The sequence below is a fragment of the Leuciscus leuciscus genome (assembly GCF_965113295.1).
Source record: "Leuciscus leuciscus genome assembly, contig: HAP1_SCAFFOLD_448, whole genome shotgun sequence".
NCBI lineage: Eukaryota > Metazoa > Chordata > Actinopteri > Cypriniformes > Leuciscidae > Leuciscus > Leuciscus leuciscus.
This window is the reverse complement of record NW_028118291.1, coordinates 1-22629: the sequence shown is the minus strand read 5'-3', so window position 1 is coordinate 22629 and position 22629 is coordinate 1. Positions and strand designations below refer to the sequence as shown.

Below are 22629 nucleotides of genomic sequence, written 5' to 3'. Positions count from 1 at the left end.
ACAATATGTGATGATCATTAGCTTCAATGCAGAACATTAATAACTATGATTGGGACTGCCATGTATACATACATTATAATGAGCAAACTATTGCATTAAAAACATTGTGAATTCTTTGGGTTTAGTTGCTGTGTTTCAGCGTGTTGTCCTGTAGGCTGGGAGACCAGCTACACCAGGCTGGGAGACCAGCTAAAACCAGCTAAGCCAGGCTGGGAGACCAGCTTGACAAGCTAGGCCAGGCTGGGAGACCAGCTAAAACCAGCTACGCCAGGCTGGGAGACCAGCTAAGCCAGGCTGGGAGACCAGCTTGACCAGCTAGGCCAGGCTGGGAGACCAGCTAAAACCAGCTACGCCAGGCTGGGAGACCAGCTAAAACCAGCTACTTCCAGCTTAAACCAGCTAAGACCAGCCAACCAGCTTAGGCTGGTTTTAGCTGGATATTTCAGCAGGGATATACATATATACTTGTATATTGTTTCATTACATATTACTTGATATTATATTATGTTTTAATATGATTTTTCCCTTCTCTCTATTAAGGTAGGATTAGCTGTAAAAGCAGGACATTTCAGAAAAAAAGAAAGAAATCAAAACTGTTGCAGCCATTTGCTTTGAAGGCTTAAAAATGGATGCTTCTCTTCTTGAATCTCCTCTGTCGTCCCCAGCATCACCTGTCCCCACAGCGTTCTCTGCGTCTGGGCACACCATCCATCCAGTGTCCTCTTCTTCAAAGCCTAGCTCCTCCCCTTCAGCAATGACTCCACCCCCACACCTTGCCTCACAGACAGGTCGATCCCAGTTGAATGCAGCCAGCACTGCCTTTCCAGGACAATCATCTTTTCCTCCACAGGGTACAGATTCACTCTGTTTACCAGCACACAATTTCATGCTCGTAATCAACCCGATCTTATGGGAAAATATAACTATCTTATGGGAAAATATAACTATTTAATGAGGTGGCGATTTTGTATAAATTTGTACAATGTGAATCATACAAAAACATATGGTTATTAGAAAAAAGTAAGCATGAAAGTCCACCCCTAAACATACCCAAGCACCACTACAAATTCTAATGACTAAAAATGTAGTATATTCCCATTCATATACAAGTTTTTTTTTTTTTTTTTTTTTTTCACTTCAGTGATCAGGAACAAACTATCGGTTTCACTGGGCTCTATATGAAGTGACACACCAGCCAAATTCTAATAGTCATCCATCACTATGGGAAAGACCTGAGAATACTTTAATGATTTGTCAAAAGGTTGTTGAGCTATATATATATGTGTGTTTGTGTGTGTGTGTGTGTGTGTGTGTGTGTGTGTGTGTGTGCGCCAGGCATCACAGCTGAGAACAGAGAGGAGGTGTGTTCCCTTGCATGTGAATCCCGTTTTCAGCGCAGTGTAAGGAAAGCAGCTCTGCTCATGTACTGGAAACTCAATCCAGAGAGGAAGAAAAACATCACTGCCTCTGAACTTCTGGAAAATGTCAGCAAGATCAACACTGAGACAGGTGAAACTTATGTTGTTGTGATCAACCAATTTGGATAATGCTGAAGGAATAGTTCATCCAAACGTGAAAATTCTGTCATTACTCTTATTGTTCTCAACATGTACGCTGTTATTATTTTTCTGAGGAACGGCAATAAAAAAATTAAGAATCTTCATGCAGTTATCCATTAATCAACAGGGTCGACTGTAACTATCTTTTGAACATATGTTGTGTTTCCTGCTCCTCCTCTAGATGGTGCTCCCAGCAGCCCTCTCTCAAGCCCAGCACAGAAACAAAGAAAAGTTTTGGAGAGTTTGGTCGCAAGAGATGGTGAATTCATTGTGTTATCTTTGCAGAGTCAAAAATGTTTTAGACTTATATTACATATGTGGTAATATGAATATAATAACCTGAATCTGTGTATTTTTGCTGTGGCAGGGGCTGAATATGTTGGTGTAGAAGAGTTTGTTGAGTATACTAAACAATATGCTGAGGGTATTTCACCAACACCTGCCATGGAAGCAGCAGGGGATGATGATGATGATGATGATGATGATGAAGGGCCAGTAAAGAACCCTGATGAATTGCCTTTGCATCAGAAGGTGCCATTGTTATTTCTGCTTGAATCTATGCATGGTAAAACCCAAACTAAAGTGGAATCTCATAAGTAATTGTTATGAGATGCTTTTCATGGACAGCTACACACAGGATGTTGGCTAATGTGCCGATACAGTATAAAACACCCATGTACTGGATGAAATGATATACCTTTAACTAGAAAAAAAGGTTTGTTGAGACAAACTTTAAGTTGGCTTGAGAAAGCCGGACCAGAGAGTTTGAAGAAGTTTAAAGTAGTTTGAAGTTTAAAGTAGTTTAAAGTTTGATAGATAGATTAGTTAGAAAGAAGGAATAGTTAGAAAGAAAGAAAGAAGGAATAGTTAGAAAGAAAGAAAGAAAGAAAGAAAGAAAGAAAGATTGATTAGTTAAAAAGAAAGATGGATTAGTTAGAAAGAGAGAGAGAAAGAAAGATGGATTAGTTAGAAAGAAAGATAGATTAGTTAGAAAGAAAGAATGATTAGTTAGACAAAGAAAGAAAGAAAGAAAGAAAGAAAGAAAGAAAGAAAGAAAGAAAGATAGATTAGTTAGAAAGAAAGAATGATTAGTTAGACAAAGAAAGAAAGAAAGATAGATTAGTAATAGAGAAAAAAGAAAGATTGATTAGTTATAAAGAAAGATAGATTAGTTAGAAAGAGAGAGAGATCGATGGGTTGGTTAGAAAGAAAGAAAGATTGATTAGTTAGAAAGAAAGAAAGAAAGAAAGAAAAAGAAAGAATGGTGGATTAGTTAGTTAGAAAGAAAGAAAGATGGATTAGTTAAAAAGAAAGGAAGATAGATTACTTAGCAAGAAAGATAGATGGATTAGTTAAAAAGAAAGACTGATTAGTTAGAATGAAAGAAAGACTGATTAGTTAGAAAGAAAGAAAGAAAGAAAGAAAGATAGATTAGTTAGAAAGAAAGATATATTAGATAGAAGGATAAATAGATAGATTAGTTAGAAAGATAGATTAGTTAGAAAGAAAGAAAGATTAGTTAGAAAGAAAGAAAGAAAGAAAGATAGATTAGTTAGAAAGAAAGATGGATTAGTTAGAAAGAAAGATGGATTGGTTAGTTAGAAAGAATGAAAGATGGATTAGTTAGAAAGAAAGAAAGAAAGAAAGAAAGAAAGAAAGAAAGAAAGAAAGAAAGAAAGAAAGAAAAAGAAAGAAAGAAAGATGGCTTAGATAGAAAGAAAGATAGATTAGTTAGAAAGAAAGAAAGATTGATTAGAAAGAAAGAAAGATTGATTGATTAGAAAGAAAGATTGATTGATTAGAAAGAAAGAAAGAAGGATTAGTTATAGTTAAAGATTTCTCAAGCCAACTTAATTAGATAGAAAATGTCTCCGGTTACATCTGTAACCCTGGTTCCCTGAAAAGGGAACGAGACGCTGCGTTGAGATGCTGTGGGAACGCCTTTGCGTAATTGCGTCAGGAAGCAAGTGAGAAATCGGTCCAATGGTGTGACGGAATGTCATTGGCAGGTGTTGTCATGATCAGGAAACTATAAATCACACCCCAAACCAAACAGCGTTACCTTCTGATAGGCTGAAGCAAGTCGATCACAGGCAATGCAGGTATGGCAGGGCAGCGCGTCGTCTCGTTCCCTTTTCAGGTAACCATGGTTACAGACGTAACCGGAGACATTCCCTTTCAAGGGAACTAGCGCGGTGTCAAGACGCTCTGGGAACATCATACCCACGCCGCCATAATTGAACGTTCCTGTCAGTGTGAAATCGAGCGCACAATAGGACGAGAGAGCGTCTTAGGGACATAACCCAGTCTAGGGTGGAGAAAGGTTTTCGCCATGCCAGGTGCAAATTCCAGGCACGAAGGAGCTACCGACAGGGCTTGTAAGTCTCAGGGCCAAATTCAATTCTCTCTCTGTTGTCTGCTCATCATTAGTCTTGTGAAGTAGCGTTCATACTGCCGTTACCTCTCGGGTTGATGCTTAGACATATTAACATCCACTATATAATTTATTTAGCTAATAAGCATCTAAATAATTAAGTTCTGTGGAAATGAATTATCTCAGAGAGAAGTTCTGTGCAAATGCACCGATAAAGCAGCACTGTCAGCAGGTATTTCATAATCTAGAGATCTAGACAAAAACATTATTAATAATTCTAAAAACATGCCAGATGAGATGGATGATAAAGTACCGGCTGTAAAATCCATATTCCCTGCTGGGTGGAGGAACATGCTCTATGGCCCCCTTGTCCAGCAGAGCCTTTACCTCTTGCTCCATAACCAGAGCCTGCTTGAGCCTACCACTGTCTGTAGAACCTTGTTGAACCTGGGCGGGCAAGACCCAAACTGAATCCTGTAACCCTTTATATCTCAATGGGTACTGCTGATGATAGAACAGTATTTAGCAATAGTTTCCACGCTTCCAGAAAATCTGCTTAGGGAACCAGTCTCTGATAAACTTCTAACAGAGAGAAAATGCTGTTCTGATAGAGACAAACACCAATGGGACAAACTATTTCACATAGAGGGCTTGCTGATGACAGAAGCTAACACTGTTTGGTCTGGGTGTGCTTCATAGTTTCCTGGTCGGGATGTCACCCGCCTATGACGTTCCGTCACACCATTGGACTGATTTCACACGTTCCTACAGCATCTCAACACAGCGAGTTTTTGAAAGTGCATATTTTCTGTGCATGTTCTTACCTTAAAAGTCGGCCACATGTACATAATATTTGGAGTTCTCCTCTGTTCTGCGGAATTAATGTAATGATTAATTGATTGTCAGATAGTTAATCCAAAAATGAAAATTCTGCAATCATTTACTCACACTCTTTTTTTTTTTTACAGACTCAGAAGGCTTCCGTCTTCCATCTTCAAAACACAAATTAAGATATTTTTAATAGGGATACTCCGGTCGATCGACATCGGCTGATAATCACATTCTATGACTCGATCGGTAGTTACTAAATTTGGCTGATTTTACGAAGCGATCGCAATTTGATGAGGTAAACCCGTAAAATATTGCAGACGACGTGCATGTAAACAGTATACAGATGAGGCTTTTGCGCCATGTTCTGCTTTGTAACTTCGTGAAACATTAGCAAACCATAATAAATCACACATTTTGATTTACCGTACAGCATAGAATAAGGAGTGCACAGCTGAAACAGCGCTGGAAGATCATCAAAAACTACACCAAACTTGGTTTTCTAACTTCCTATATATGACAGGTCAAGCATGAATAATAGCAAATTAAATCAAATTGCATCACTTTTTCTTGGGTTTTCTCAGCAATGTTGGAAACATAAAAACCTCCAAACATGACCAAAATTCTATCAAATGAAGCTTGATGATAGCTTTTTTTTTCTTTTTTTTTTTGAGTTATTAAAAGTAAACCATTACTTTAAGTATGCAACTTGAAATCACGTGAAATCATAAAAAATTCCTTCAGGGTGTAAGGTGGCATCCAATTGAACGGGTGAAGGTCTCTGCGTGTTACTGGCAAAGTAATTTAATTCCATTTAAGCTTTTATCCGACCTCGGATTTAAGTTAGATTGACAATTGGTTATTGGTCAATTATATAATAGTTTAGCAATACATTTGATTGTTCTATTTAACTCTTTACTTCTATTTTACCCGTTCATATTAGGAAGCCATGTCGTTCAGAGGTCCTCATGCCTTGTTTAACGTGGGTCTCACGATCACAATTCGCCAGCTTCGGTCACCAAACAGAGGTAATTGCTATATACCTGAGATCGGTCGCATTCACGCTTACACAATCAAAGATAATTTGGTATAGCCCCCATGGAATTGCATACACTTAAATTTAACGTAACATTTACTTCAGTAGGTGATGGCCACTACTACAGATATAAGTCAACCAGCTTTACTTCTCTTATAATAGCTTTGGATTGGCCATGCTGTGGTTTCCCACGTACACTTATCTAAAGTAACATTAAATTAAAACGGAGGTAAGACACACCCAGATTTAGGTTGGTCAAGCAACACTTTTGCTGCCCTAAATGGAAATTCACTTCTTGTCTTTGCAAAACCAAGTACACTTGAATTAGTGCCACTAATAGTCTAATAGTCGTCACTAATCTGACACACAACTTGCGGTAACATACAAATCTGTTTAATCTACTTGAGAAAACAATTTTAGGGTCAGTCGGAATAAAATCAAATGTAACAATTTATAATGTCAGGTAAATGTATCATGCCAATTTCATAATCAGTTCAAAGATAATCAATACAAAACATCAGCTCTGGAATAAAGAGAAGATGCGAACCTAACATTATAAAATACATGATGCAGAGTGCCTGCATACACTCCACATCACGGGCTAATTTGAGTTACAAATCGCCCTGAGCCTTCTTCAGCATCTCCTTAAATACTCAGACCAAGGCAGAAACCTCTTTTCAAATGTAAACATGAGTTCACAGTGGGAATATGCATTAATCACCGTCCCAGACTTACTGGGGACAGAGGTTGATTTACATGGGGGCACACCCACAGCAGTTAACAAGATATCTCTAAACTCTCCACACCTTATTACCTTTTTGGTTTATTTATGTGGGAATGAGACCTTTTGTACCAGTCGCACTGAGACATTTCAAATTATACCAAACATGTATAATACTGTATGATAATTGTTCATATTAATCCATATAGATTTTTGTGTGAATTCAGGTAGGGATGGGCAAAGGGAATGATGTGTAAATTGGGAGGTGATCAACTCAAGTGTGATCGTGTCTCAAATGGGGATGGTAATATAGCAAGAGAGTTCAAATGTTAATTTCCTTTGTTTTCTCAGAGAGTAGCCCTCTCTTCCAGTTTCTCCAGTCTTACAAGGGTGTAAGGGGTTAAAAGTGACAGCCAACAGAGAGCTTACATTTCACTTATATAAAGATTGAATGATCGGGATCAGGATCTGTATCGGTCGATCATGATGACAAGAAATCGGTAGTCTGTATCGGCTACAGAAATCCTGATCGGAGCATCCCTAATTTTTAAAAAATATTCTCTCATAATTTAGTCCACTCATTGAAAGTCAATGTAACACAAAATTTTCAAGCTTCAAAAAGTGCACTAAGACATTGTAAAAGTACAGATTTGAAAAATGTAAAAAAAAATATGATTTGAATGTTTTAATCAGGTCTACTGAAGAGACACGTTGCTTTATATCATGAGCAGATTTCATTTAGGGGTTTATTTACGTGCTCTGTATACGTGTTATCAGTGTTTACATCAAATATGGTCAACGATAGCTCAAAGGGGCTTGCCTGGTGAAAACAAGGATATTCATTGGCTTGGCAAAAATTATGAGAGAATAATAAAATATCATTGTTTTCTGAAGATGAACAAAAGCCTTATGGGATTAGAAAAACTGAAATTTTTTGGTTAACTATCCCTTTAAGACAACAAATACTGAGTATTCTTGAAAATGTACATCCCTACTATTTAGTTTAGCAGCTCGCCATGTTATGAGACACAGCTAATATTATACTGTACTAAATATTATTTTTGACTAACTAATTAATTTTCTTGATACTTACAGGTATTGAAGTTTCCCCTTCATGCAGTGTTGGAGGTGAAAGAGGTGTTGATTGACTGGGCGTCCCGTGCGGGCATGCAGTGGATTAGCGCCCTCATACCTACTCATCATGTCAATACCCTCATCTTTTTCTTCATCATCTCCAACCTAACCCTGGAGTTCTTTGGCCTTGTCATTCCCCTCATTATATTCTACCTCTCTTTTCTGTCAATGGTAACTTGTACTCTCCGAGTCTTTCAGAACAGCAAGGCCTGGGAGAACTTTCGAGCATTGACGGCCATGTTGTCTCATTTTGAGCCGGGCATAGACCTCGAGCAGGCAGAGTCAAACTTCACATGGAACCATCTTGAACCATACCTCTACTTCCTCCTTTCTTCGCTTTTCCTCATCCTTTCGATTCCCATGGCAGACAAGTCCTGGTTGCCATGTTCGGAACTGGCTACAGTTGCAGTCTTCTTCACTGTAAGCAGCTACTTAAGCCTGCGACCAGCAGCGCAGCAGCATGCCAAACTTGCTCTGCTCTCCCAGGTTGCCTCCGCCATTTCTGTGTTCTTGAATAAGTTGCTGGGAGGCTGGGTGGGTCGTATGGTTGGTGGCGCTTGGTTCAACATGCACCTTGGTGACTGGTTGGTACTGCATGTGGGTGTGCCTTGTTTTCTGTATCTCTACCTCCTGTATCAGTGTACCCGTATGGCCACAGCAGGTGGTGCACGTGGCACCTACTGTGTGCTGCTGCCCTACTTAGTGTGCTTCATCTGGTGTGAACTGTCCGTCACGTTGTTGCAAGAGTCTACTCCATTGGGGCTAATGCGCACAGTTGTGGGCTACCTCCTTTTCTTCTTCGCTTTGCCCGTGCTTTCGCTGGCTCTAGCAGCCGTAATGCTGGTGCAGCTGGTGCAGTGGTTCCTCGCCCTGGAACTGACCAAAATGATTGTAACCGCGTGTGTTTGCGTGCTGCCTGTCTTGCTGCGCTGGTGGACACGTTTTAGCGTGTCACCCTTGGCAGTGCTGCACTTTTTGCGGCGTAGCAGCGTGGTCAAGTTGATCCTTGTGTGGATTTCAGCTCTGGTGCTCTTCAGCTGGTTCTACGTGTACCGTTCTGAGGGGAGGAAGGTATACAACTCCACCCTGACTTGGCAGGAGTACAGCAACCTGTGTGGCCCTCGTGCCTGGAAGGAGCGTAACATGGCACACGCCCAGATCCTCTGCAGCCACTTGGAGGGACACCGGGTGACGTGGGAGGGTCGGTTTAAGTACGTTCGTGTCACTGAGATCGAGAATGGAGTGCAAGCTGTCATCAACCTTCTACCGGTCTTTATAGCAGACTGGGTCAGATGTCTATACGGCGAGGAGTACCCTGTCTGTGACAAGACCCAGCCGGGACCCGCTGAATCGTTGTGTCAGCTCAAGGCGCTTGCAAAGCATAAGTGCCATGTCAAACATTTTGACCACTACAAGTTTGAAGTGACCATGGGGATGCCGCAGAAGGGGCGCAATGGGGCACAAGATTTCGATGATGGCACCAAAGACATTGTGCTTCGGGCTAGTAGCGAATTCAGACACGTCCTACTGGCACTCAGCTCAGGCAGTGTGGTAGAATTCAGCACAGTACTTGAAGGTAGACTGGGCAGCAAATGGCCAGTGTTTGAACTCAAAGCCTTGCACTGCAAGACATGTGCTTCACCGCTTGTACCAATACGACGACAGGTCAAGATCGAGCAGGACTGGAGGGTTAACGTCCGAAATGCCGTTGCTTTCGCCTTCAATTTCCTGTTCCACCCCCTGCTTTCGGCTGAGGTAGACGTTACTGTAGCTACTACAGAAGTATCTGTGTGAAGCCAGTGGTTGACCACTGGCATTCTCTTTAGTATTAGATAAGGAAACTGTTGAGATTTGATAAAAGCATTATTAAAACGCCAAAGGCGTTGTCATCTTGTTTTGTCTGTTTCATGAATGAAGGTGAACAAAGAAGCGAGAAGAGCCTTCTGTAGCTCAGTGGTTTAATCTTGGTTCTGGGAACCCACCGCTCTGTACATTTTGTATATTATTCTTGTCTGACAGAGTCAGTTCAGTTAATGGAGCATATGGTCTGAAAGATGGGCATTAAATAGGGGAAATATACAAAATGTGCAGTGCTATGGTTCCCCAGGACCAGGACTGAAAACCACTGTTGTATGTGCTACACTGTATGTGTATGTGTATATCATGTGGAAATTCAAACCATGCCTAAATTTCTAAAAAGTCTTTGCATCTGGACAAACAAATGTATCTGCAGTGAGAGGTTACATCCACTGGTTTTCCCCTGTTTTATTGATTTTAGTAGGGCTTTTGAATATTTGAAATATCTAATTTAGTTTGTTTTGGAAGATAATGCATTAGTACTTGGGTGTGTGCATGTGTCTGTGTTTTATTATCATTGATGCCTTAGATTGGTTCAAAAGTGTCTTTTGAAGATTTAGGTTACTTGCATTTTAAGGCATATAGAAGAAATTTGAAAACAATTAATGACTTTTCTGTGAAAATACTGTACAGTACAATAGAGTTTTTCAGTAGATTTTTCTTGGACAGGTCTAAAGATCTCTTTATTTTAAATAAATGTTGGGTTATTATTGTCATATCTATCAATAATAAGATCTGTTTGATATTTTAGTTGACATTTCAAACATTAAACATTGCTGAACAGATGTTTGATGGCTTGTGACTGCATTGGAGGTACAATTTGAACACTACATTGCACAATATTAAAACACTGTATATAGTAATTGAATTTGTCCTGTGTGAAAATCAGTACTTTTATAAATGTCATTGGTGGTGTGTGACTGTTCCACCACTACATTAGATAACAGTCAATAATGAAGTGGCACTCATTGTTTATCATTCCTATACAGCCAAAGAGAAACCACCCACACATGCCTGTGTATATTGACTGTGTTATCTTCATTTACACAAATAAACTGCCCGGTTTTGCCTTTTCTGTCTTTGATATTTCAGGATTACATTTCTGGGGCTATATTCACAGAACATTTTATCTTACCACTAAGAGTTCTCCTAAATAGCAGTAAAAGTTCTTAGTTAAGAGTTTTCTCTTAAAACCTATTCACAAAGCTGATGAGACCAACCTTTACTAAGGAACAGAGAGGGTGGGGTTGACCTCGTTGCTATGGATGATGTCAACACGCATACTAACTATGCCCTCTGTGATTGGTTGATGGGGGAGGGGTCTCTTTCAGTAATTTAATCATAGAAATATTGAGCTTTCATGTTGACATATTCAAATAAAGATGTAGGCTAGTAGTGTCACTATTAAAAGTATATGTTTAGCTAATTGTCAGCCAACATGTCTGCATCTCAAAAGATTGCAGAATTCAAGCGACAAATTATGTTTTATATACAAAGTTCGGGAGGAGCACGTTCAAAATCAGTTGGTTTGTCTAATCGGCTCGAGAGGAGGCATATATATACACAACCGACTCTAGTTACCACTAGTTAGTTTTCTGCATCCCTCCACCACCTATTCCCACCGGTTCCTATTCCCAGCCATGGTTATGGGGAAGAGTTCTCTGGGTTTGGGCTAAATTCCAAGCTCGGAGGCTCACCTCCCCACAAGGCAATCAGCACAGAAGATCACACATTATTTTCAACTTGGCTGCAATGTTTTATTCTCCATCATTCAATGCATTTTGCCTGTACATAAATTAACCTTTATGTTATGTCATCGCAGATTAAAGGTGGAGCAGTGCGTTCCACATTGTGGATATATGTGTGCTATAAGGTTGCCACTTCACTTCTATGTATTTGTGTTCTTATTTTTATATAAAAATGAATTAAACACACACACACACACACACATATATATATATATATATATGAAGGAAAAACAAAGCATTAAACTTAGTGAAGGTTATGTGACCAAATTATTTGGCAAAAAAGGCAAACTACAGCTACAGGTTTTAGAAAAACAAAAAAGCTCACAGGAAAAATAATGTATTGACAACAGCATAATCAGTTATTAAAATTTCACTGTTGCTCTCTGGTTTTTGCATAAGCTCATAATTTCTTAGCATGATTTTGCATGTTTCATTGCATTATCACAAATAAAACAATTGACTAAAAGCATAACTACACAATATGCTTACAAAATCTTTAACACATTTGTAATAATATTTGGTTAAAGGGATAGTTCACTTTGAAATTAAATTTTGGTATGTTTTAGCTTACCTCAAGGGCATCCAAGATGTGTGTCTTTTTTTCCGCAGTAGTTTCAATTTTGATATTTTTAGGTCAAACCGTTCTTGTCTGTCAGTCATATAATGCAGGTCTATGGTCACTGTCTCAAAGAGACACAGAGTCCAAATTAAAACAATTCCCCATCGTCCAAATTAAACAATTCCCCATCGTAAGTACACATTGATGGCCCAAGACACGAAACGAGCGGTTTGTGTGAGAAAACGAACAGTATTTATATCGTTGTTACCTCTTGTACACAGCCACGTCCAAGTGATCTGAGAGCGCGGGGGGGGGGGTATAGATAGGACCTCCCCGTACGTCTCAGGGCGGCACCGCAAGACGCAGAGGGGGAGTAAGAAGCGCAAGAGGACAGAGTTAAAGGACAACGTCATCAACATCTCATCTAAACAGCTAAGTCAAGATCAACTTTCTGTTTTATCCAAAGGTCTTTCATTCGTTCCTGTGAAGGCAAATGATCCTTTTGTGACTAAAATAGAAATGTTTAAGTTTTTTAGATCTATTCGTCTTAAGGCTTTCTATTCAAAAGGAACTGTAAGACAATTTATACCATGGGCTGGGTGAATACTCGATTCTGATTGGCTGCAGGGTGTCCGTTAAAAAGTGATAATGTACACCTAGGAAAGGCGTCCTTATAGTATGTAAGTTACGTCTGGCATAGGCCTGCTGCCATTGCCTGTCTTTCTGTCTTGCTTGCTTTCCTTTCAACACGTGAGTGAATGGTTGACAATATTTGCTGTAGGCCTAATAAAAACGATTTAGGAAACTAACTGTGAGTTTTGACTCTTTGAAACAAAGTTTCGCATCGCTGCGGTCGGGTCGCTGTGGCCACGTTGCTTGGCAACGCCTGTATACGGGAGATATTAAATAGTGTGCTCGACTTAAAAATAAAAACCCTCACGATTTTTACTCTAAAACACATTAAAGTATTATTAATTGATTAAATATTTCTTTCTTTCGTAAGTGACCATGGTATAAGCGGGTTAATGCCCTTCGAGGTGTCCACTGTCAGGTATTAATGGACTTCGGCGGAGGCAACCTCGCCGTCGTCCATTAATACCTGATAATGGACACCTCGTCGGGCATTAACCCTTACATAACCAACATGTGACTACCACATCTGAGGAACCCTCTCCTGTCTCTAAAAAGACGCTGTTTAAACCTAAGAGCACTTTTCTTCCTCCCATGAACAATTCCTCGGTAGAAACGTTCTGCCGGCTGGTAGAACAGGATGTTTTCTCCTGTTTTAAGCCCGGTAATTATTCGATCAGACAAAATCTTATGACCTCTGAGAAAGAGGCATTGCATGCATTAATGACTGATGATGACATCGTGATTAAATCTGCAGACAAGGGGGGCTCTATTGTCATCCAGGACAGGACTGCGTATGTACAAGAAATTGAGAGACAGCTTGGTGATGTTAACTTTTATGCTCGTCTACACGGAGACCCCATTATGAGGTTTAGTGAAGAGATAAAATCTATAATGAAAAGAGCTCTATCTGATGTAATCATTGATGAAAAAGAATACAAATATTTGCTACAGTCCAACCCCTTAAGACCAGTGTTTTATACTTTACCAAAAATTCACAAAAGGTTGGATAATCCACCTGGTCGCCCAATTGTTTCTGGAAATCAATCCGTGACTGAGCCGCTGTCTAAATTTGTTGATCACCATATTAAGAATTTAGTGCATAACCTGCCCTCGTTTCTAAAAGATACCACCGACTTTTTGGTGAAATTGTCAGGCATTGGAGAGTTGAATCCAACCGATGTGTTGTGTTCCATGGATGTGACCAGCTTGTACACTAATATCCCTCACGATGCAGGCTTAGCAGCCTTGGAATATTATCTACAGATAAATGAAGTACCACATACAGAGTTTATTTTATCATTAGCTAATGAAGTTTTAACGAAAAATTATTTCATGTTTCAAAATAAATTTTTCTTACAAACCCAGGGTACCGCCATGGGTTCTCCCATGGCTCCCAATTATGCAAACTTATTTATGGGCAAATTTGAACAGGATTTTATCCATAACAATAATCCTTTTAAACAACAATTAAAAGTGTGGTACAGATACATAGATGATATTTTTTTTGTGTGGTCAGGTTCAAAAGAGGAATTGTCCGCCTTTCACGGTTTTGCTAATACGAGATTGCCCTCTATCAAATTTACATTGACCCATGTCGATACGCTCTTGCCCTTTTTGGATGTTTTAGTGAGGAAAGTAAAGAATGTGTTACACACTGAAATTTATCGTAAAGAAACGGATCGTAACTCTTTTCTGCATTTCCAGAGTTTCCATCCACCTGCTCTCAAACGCAGTTTGCCCTATAGTCAACTATTAAGAGTACGCCGTATTTGTGATGATGATGAGGTGTTTGAGCGACAAGCGAATGAATTATGTCAAAGATTTATTGACAGGGGATACACATATAATTTAGTACGTGACTGTTTGGAGCGCGTACGCAGCATCCAACGTACTGATCTGTTGACCAAACGGACCGATCAGAATAACGCTAACACTACAGTGACATGTGTATCCACTTATGGTCAGATTTCAAAGAGCTTAAAGAATATTGTGCATCGCCATTGGCACATTCTAAGCAGTGACCCGAACTTGGGCGACACGTTCCAAGATCCGCCGCGCAGCTGCTATAAACGTGCACCCAACCTCAGAGATCAGCTAGTGCGCTCGCATCTTTCTGCGCCAACTCACTCGCCTTTTCCCTTTAGAATACCACACGGGAATTTCAAATGTTTGAATTGTGCTGCTTGTAATTTTATGATCACAGAAAATACCTTCACACATCCAAAAACAGGCAGGGTGTATAAAATAAAGGGCAGAATCACATGTCTATCAACTTTTATTGTGTATCTACTAACGTGTCCTTGTGGTTTATTTTATGTGGGCAAAACAAAGCGACAATTGAAAACCCGAATTTTCGAACACAAATGTGCCATCAGAAAGAATGACGATAAATCATCAGTTGCAAGACATTTTAATTCTGTGGGACATAATGCCAACATGCTCAAATTTATGGGCTTGGAGCTGGTTAATCGGCCTCCAAGAGGTGGAGACCGTGAGAACCTCCTCTTGCAGCGAGAGGCTTGGCATATTTTTAATTTGAACACTTGCATCCCGCATGGGATGAATGAAGATCTGACACTAAGCTGCTTCTTATAAATGCAGGTTAATACCACATGTGTATTGAATGTGCTAAAACTCTTTATGTATTATGAGTATTATATTGCAGTATATAGTGACACCATTGGTCCCGGTATCACTTTAATATTATTATTTGATGATGATGACGATGATGGGTGTGTCAATGATAATGGGTGTGGGTATTTAAGATTGGTCACAAGCTTCCCTGATTGCACACTGAAGAAGGCACACGCCGAAACGCGTTTGTGCAAAATAAACGTTTTATATGCATAGTGCGGCCTCTTTACTTTGTTTCATATGTGTTATATAAGGCCAGCACTCTGAAAATCTAAAAAAACATAGAGTGAAGCCTGCTCCCAACCCTATCACTTATCAATAACAATGCCCAATTAAAGCTGCAAGCAGCGATGAAAGGGCCCTCGCACTCGTGCCATCGTCACTCGGTGGCTTTAGAAAGACAGAGCATGGTTGGGCAATGTGCATTTAAGGAGGTATATATAGTAGTTGCTAGCATGTTTAGTATGTTTCTAGCATGCTTAGTACACAATAGTTATGTGGTTAGTACTGCATTACTGTTTTAACCATGTCAGTTTCTGTTGCCAGTAGGTGGGGCTATGTCTACATCTGAATATCGCTATGTAGATGTGTTCAGTGCAGGACTTTTATCAAACGTGCAGTTTGGGGCAGATTGGACATTGTATGCTTGAGTTACAACAACTTCCTTTAGCATTTCTTGCATGTTTTATGATGTTTCTAGCATATTACATATTCATTTTGGGGTAGATTGGACATCGCATGCCTGAGTTACAGCAAATTCATATTTAATTGCAGTAATAGCATGCTTTAACACTTAGCTAAGTATTTGATAGCATGTTTCTAGTATGTTGCTAACATGTTTAACAGTTGGTGGCACTTTTTTATATGTTATTAGGAGTCCAGAACAACGTTAAACACCACTTCCTGTTGCCAGCAAGCGGCGATATGACTATATCTGAATATGAGCATGGACTTGTGTTCAGGAGATAATTCTTATCAAACGTGTGAAGTTTGGGGTAGATTGGACATTGTATGCTTAAGTTACAACAACTTTCTTTAGCATTTCTAGCATGATTTAGAACTTAGCTATGTGTTGCTAGCATGTTTCTTGCATGTTACATATTAAGTTTGGGGCAGATTCGACATTGCATGCCTGTGTTACAGCAAATTCCTATTTAATTGCAGCAATAGCATGCTTTAGCACTTAGCTAAGTGTTTGCTAGCATGTTTTAGCATGTTTCTAGTATGTTGTTAGCATGTTTAGCACTTGCTGGCACTTTTTAATGTTTTTATATGTCCACAACAGTGTTTAACATGTCACTTCCTGTTGACAGCAGGTGGCGCTATGACTGTAACTGAATATGAGCATGGTCATGTGTTCAGGACAGAACGTTTATCAAAAGTGTGAAGTTTGGCGCAGATTGGACATTGCCTTCTTGAGAAACAACAACATCCTGTTTCATTGAATTAGCATACTTTAGCACTTAGCTAAGTATTGCAAGCATGTTTTAACATGTTTCTAGCATGTTTAGAAGTCAATGGCATTTTTAACATGTTGCTAGAACGGCATCAACGTGTTAAACATGACACTTCCTGTTACCAGTAGGTGGCGCTATTACTATAACTGAATATTCTCATGTAGATGTGTTCAGGCCATGACTCTTATCAAACGTGTGAAGTTTGGGGCAGACTGGACATTCCGTGCCTGTGTTACAGCAAATTCCTATTTAATTGCAGTATTAGCATGCTTTGGCACTAAGCTAAGTGTTTGCTAGCATGTTTTAACATGTTTCTAGTATGTTGTTAGCATGTTTAGCACATGCTGGAACTTTTTTATATGTTATTAGGAGTCCACAACAGTGTTTAACATGTCACTTCCTGTTGCCAGCAGGTGGCGCTATGACTGTAACTGAATATGAGCATGGTCATGTGTTCAGGACAGAACGCTTATCAAAAGTGTGAAGTTTGGTGCAGATTGGACATTGCCTTCTTGAGTAACAACAACATCCTGTTTCATTGAATTAACATTCTTTAGCACTTAGCTAAGTTTTGCTAGCATGTTTTAACATGTTTCTAGCATGTTTAGAAGTCAATGGCATTTTTAACATGTTGCTAGAACGGCATCAACGTGTTAAACATGACACTTCCTGTTACCAGTAGGTGGCGCTATTACTATAACTGAATATTCTCATGTAGATGTGTTCAGACCATGACTCTTATCAAACGTGTGACGTTTGGGGCAGATTGGACATTCCGTGCCTGAGTTACAGCAAATTCCTATTTAATTGCAGTAATAGCATGCTTTAGCAATTAGCTAAGTGTTTGCTAGCATGTTTTAGCATGTGTCTAGTATGTTGTTAGCATGCTTAGCACTTGCTGGCACTTTTTTATATGTTATCAGGAGTTCACAACAGTGTTAACCCTCTGAGGTCTGAGCTGTTTTCTGGGCCCTGGAGGTGTTCTGACATGCTCTGACATTTGTGTTTTTTTCTGTTACTAGTGACATTTTCATGGCTAAAGTCTAATTACACTGTATTTAGCACAAACTCTGCTACAATAATATATCAGCAGCATGTATGTAAAAGTTTGTAGTTTTGAGATAATGACATTTATGCGTGGTTTGTGAAAATACAAAAAAAAATTCTCACTGAAATAAGGCCATGAAACCCATACTGATTATTTCTTCACAAGACTTTTGAAAATTGTATGACATAGCCTAGAATATTTGCTCCAAAACTATGTGAAAATCACCCTGACTGCTCATTCAGATAAGAAAATATATTGATTTAAAATTTCTAAGACGTGTTTTGTGTGACAAAGCCATATGCGAAGGGGCCTGATCATCTCATGAATATGTAAGCTTTTAACACCTGAGAAAGACAAAGACACTCCCCTAACTGCCCTATTAGGAGCGATCAGGCCCTGTCATTCAGAGCAACCTTGCACAAAGAATGAGGAGATTTAAAAAAGAATGGCTTTTAGATTGTTTGGATTTATTTACAACACAATCCAAAAATACAAATGACAAAAGAGCACATTGAAAACAATGATCCAAAGACAGAGACCTTTGTGCCATTCCTAAAAACATACCTTTCATTTCCAAGGTGTTTGATTTTCACTTTACCATGTTCATGTACAGAGACTCATGTGAATGTTGAAGTCAGCAGGACTCAGTTGCATCTGGTCCCTGAAAGAAAAAAGAAAAAAAAGAAAAAACTGTGAACATACTGATATCAAGAGAAACTATAGGGCTGCACGATTTTGGGAATAGATTTTAGATTTTTCTGGTTAAAATTTCTTTTTAAAATTCACAGAATACACACACACACACACGTTTCCAACAATATATAATGAACATGAATATAGGCCTTGTAGGCATAGGCTACGCAGTGCTGCATAAAATAATAATAACAATAAATTAAATCTTCCAAAAGATTTCAAGAACAACTACGCTAGAGAAAAATATATTGATTATCATATGTTACTTCAAATGTTTCCATTCGTTATGATGATATGAAATGAGATAATAGTAAAAACATAAAGCCTAATGTTTGGTGCATTTTTCCTTTCAAACGCAATCGCGCTCCAAAATATGATACATTAAAACCCACAGCGCGCTCCAAAATATGATACTCAAACCCACAGCGCGCTCCAAAATATGATAGCCTACATTCAAACGCGATCGCGCTCCAAAATATTAAACATTATGGTTATACATATCTATGTTTGAGCAGATATCCACAAACAGTATTTAACAGTAGTGGTGGTGGCGCAGTGGATAAGACACATGCCTTTGGTGTGAGAGACCCGGGTTCGAATCCACTGTGAGACACCAATGTGTCCCTGAGCAAGACACTTAACCCCTAGTTGCTCCAGAGGCGTGCGACCTCTGACATATATAGCAATTGTAAGTCGCTCTGGATAAAAGCGTCAGCTAAATGAATAAATGTAAATGTAAATGTAAATGTAACAGTAAACACGGGTCTAAATAGTAGCCTATAATATTCACCATATATCTAGCAACAGTTCAACTGCAATGTGAAGTTTATGCAACAATACCATAAACTAATTAAAGCTGCAAGCAGCGATGAAAGGGCCCTCGCACCCGTGCCATCGTCACTCGTTGGCTTTAGGAAGACAGAGCATGGTTGGGCAATGTGCATTTAAGGAGGTATACAGTATATAGTAGTTGCTAGCATGTTTAGTATGTTTTTAGCATGCTTAGTACACAATAGGTATGTGGTTAGTACTGCATTACTGTGTTAACCAGTTCAGTTTCTGTTGGCAGTAGGTGGGGTTATATATCTGAATATTGCTTTGTAGATGTGTTCAGTGCAGGACTTTTATCAAGTATGTGAAGTTTGGGGCAGATTGGATATTGTATGTTTGAGTTACAACAACTTCCTTTAGCATTTCTATTATGTTTTATGATGTTTCTAGCATATTACATATTAATTTTGGGGTAGATTGGACATTGCATGCCTGAGTTACAGCAAATTCCTATTTAATTGCAGTAATAGCATGCTTTAGCACTTAGCTAAGTGTTTGCTAGCATGTTTTAGCATGTTTCTAGTATGTTGTTAGCATGTTTAGCACTTGCTGGCACTTTTTTATATGTTATCAGGAGTTCACAACAGTGTTAAACATGTCACTTCCTGTTGCCAGTAGGCGGCGCTATGACTGTAACTGAATATGAGCATGGTCATGTGTTCAGGACAGAACGCTTATCAAACGTGTGAAGTTTGGGGTAGATTGGACATTGTATGCTTAAGTTACAACAACTTCCTTTAGCATTTCTAACATGCTTTAGAACTTAGCTATGTGTTGCTAGCATGTTTCTTGCATGTTACATATTAAGTTTGGGGCAGATTGGACATTCCATGCCTGTGTTACAGCAAATTCCTATTTAATTGCAGCAATAGCATGCTTTAGCACTTAGCTAAGTGTTTGCAAGCATGTTTTAGCATGTTTCTAGAATGTTGTTAGCATGTTTAACACTTGCTGGCACTTTTTTATATGTTATCAGGAGTCCACAACAGTGTTTAACATGTCACTTCCTGTTGCCAGCAGGTGGCGCTTTGATTGTAACTGAATATGAGCATTGTCATGTGTTCAAGACAGAACGCTTATCAAAAGTGTGAAGTTTGGCGCAGATTGGACATTGCCTTCTTGAGTAACAACAACATCCTGTTTCATTATATTAGCATGCTTTAGCACTTAGCTTAGTATTGCTAGCATGTTTTAACATGTTTCTAGCATGTTTAGAAGTCAATGGCATTTTTAACATGTTGCTAGAACGGCATCAACGTGTTAAACATGACACTTCCTGTCACCAGTAGGTGGCGCTATTACTATAACTGAATATTCTCATGTAGATGTGTTCAGGCCATGACTCTTATCAAATGTGTGAAGTTTGGGGCAGACTGGACATTCCGTGCCTGTGTTACAGCAAATTCCTATTTAATTGCAGTATTAGCATGCTTTAGCACTAAGCTAAGTGTTTGCTAGCATGTTTTAACATGTTTCTAGTATGTTGTTAGCATGTTTAGCACATGCTGGAACTTTTTTATATGTTATCAGGAGTCCACAACAGTGTTTAACATGTCACTTCCTGTTGCCAGCAGGTGGCGCTATGACTGTAACTGAATATGAGCATGGTCATGTGTTCAGGACAGAACGCTTATCAAAAGTGTGAAGTTTGGCGCAGATTGGACATTGCCTTCTTGAGTAACAACAACATCCTGTTTCATTGAATTAACATGCTTTAGCACTTAGCTAAGTTTTGCTAGCATGTTTTAACATGTTTCTAGCATGTTTAGAAGTCAATGGCATTTTTAACATGTTGCTAGAACGGCATCAACGTGTTAAACATGACACTTCCTGTCACCAGTAGGTGGCGCTATTACTATAACTCAATATTCTCATGTAGATGTGTTCAGGCCATGACTCTTATCAAACGTATGACGTTTGGGGCAGACTGGACATTCCGTGCCTGTGTTACAGCAAATTCCTATTTAATTGCAGTATTAGCATGCTTTAGCACTAAGCTAAGTGTTTGCTAGCATGTTTTAACATGTTTCTAGTATGTTGTTAGCATGTTTAGCACATGCTGGAACTTTTTAATATGTTATTAGGAGTCCACAACAGTGTTTAACATGTCACTTCCTGTTGCCAGCAGGTGGCGCTATGACTGTAACTGAATATGAGCATGGTCATGTGTTCAGGACAGAACGCTTATCAAACGTGTGAAGTTCGGGGCAGATTGGACATTCCATGCCTGAGTTTCAGCATCTTCCTGTTTCATGGCGAAACATCGAAATTTGTCAGGCCGCCGAGGACCCGCCCTTCGACGAAAACTCAAGATCTTCGCAATTTAACGTCGCAAAGGCCTTAAGATTACACTCACCAAATTTGAAGATGATCAGATTAAAACTGTAGGAGGAGTTCGTTAAAGTACGAGGCATGAAAATGGCAAAAACTGCACAAAAATCTGAGAGGAAGTTGAAAATGGCTGACTTCCTGTTGTGTTTAGGGCTACGCTCCAAGATACTTTTTTGTAGGTATTAGGTCCTTACATTTATGTACCGAATTTCATAAACGTACGTGGAACATAGCGGGAGGCGCACTCCGTTGAACTTTTATAGGTGGCGCTATCGAGCCATTTTGCCCCGCCCAATTCTGAAACCTATATCAGATGTAAATTTTCGCCAGTTCTGACGCGTGTGCAAAGTTTCGTGAGTTTTCGAGCATGTTTAGGCCCTCAAAAATGCGATTAAATGCGGAGAAGAATAATAATAATAATAATAATAATAATAATAATAAATATAGCTGCGAGCAGCGATTGCGGGCCCAAGCCGGTGGCACCGCAACCCCGGTGCCTTTAGTTACCTAAAGGCACCGGGGTGGCGGTGCCGCCGGCTTTGGCCCTCCATCGCTTCTTGATTAAACTTCAGCAGTGTGTTCGTTGTAAGAGGCCGATCACATGGATGTGACTATTGTGAGTCAAAGTTATAGCGCCACCAACTGGCAGCAGGAAGTGTGTCCCTTTCAAAATGCTTTGAAATCACCCTCTTATTTTTACCCGATTTGCTTCAAAGTTTATGTGTATAATGTAAACACACGGCAGATGTAGACCTGTGAAAGGATTTTTGATATATATATATACACACACACACACACACACACACACACATATATATATATATATATATATATATACATACACACACACACACACATATATATATATATATATATATATATATATATAAGACAGAAAATATTACTTGTCTCTGATTTTATGATACACTCAAAATATTCCACAACAAATCCTTTAAATTTAATGTAAAAATAAAAACGAAAGTAAGCCGTGTTGGTCTCACGTAACCCTCTCAGTAGAATCAAAATGTTTCAATATTTGCGATGTATTTGGATGCTAAACTATTCTTTATTATAGGCTTTGTACTTCACTCGTGTTCCAATATCGATGGAAAAAATCATCCTCTTCACACGCGCAAAAATGTGCTTGGAAACATCACAGCGGAGCTCTGCTTACTGTGAATGGTAC

The 22629-nt window shown here is 39.2% G+C and overlaps 1 protein-coding gene across 3 annotated transcripts; it reads left to right on the top strand.

The window, feature by feature from the left end:
• Positions 1-1311: 1311 nt before the first annotated feature.
• On the top strand, positions 1312-10584 carry LOC309491703 (wolframin-like). Of its 3 annotated transcripts, XM_082190741.1 has the most exons (4): positions 1312-1509; positions 1741-1818; positions 1927-2090; positions 7614-10584. In XM_082190741.1, exons 1-4 carry the CDS (start codon positions 1422-1424, stop codon positions 9444-9446), a joined length of 2163 nt encoding a protein of 720 aa, XP_082046867.1. In that variant the 5' UTR covers positions 1312-1421; the 3' UTR covers positions 9447-10584. The 3 variants fall into 3 exon arrangements, with proteins under 3 accessions (XP_082046867.1, XP_082046868.1, XP_082046869.1); XM_082190742.1 differs by lacking the exons at positions 1312-1509; positions 1741-1818 and adding an exon at positions 5705-5789 and having other exon boundaries at positions 1929-2090; XM_082190743.1 differs by lacking the exons at positions 1312-1509; positions 1741-1818 and adding an exon at positions 3278-5789 and having other exon boundaries at positions 1942-3110.
• The last annotated feature ends 12045 nt before the right edge of the window (positions 10585-22629 follow it).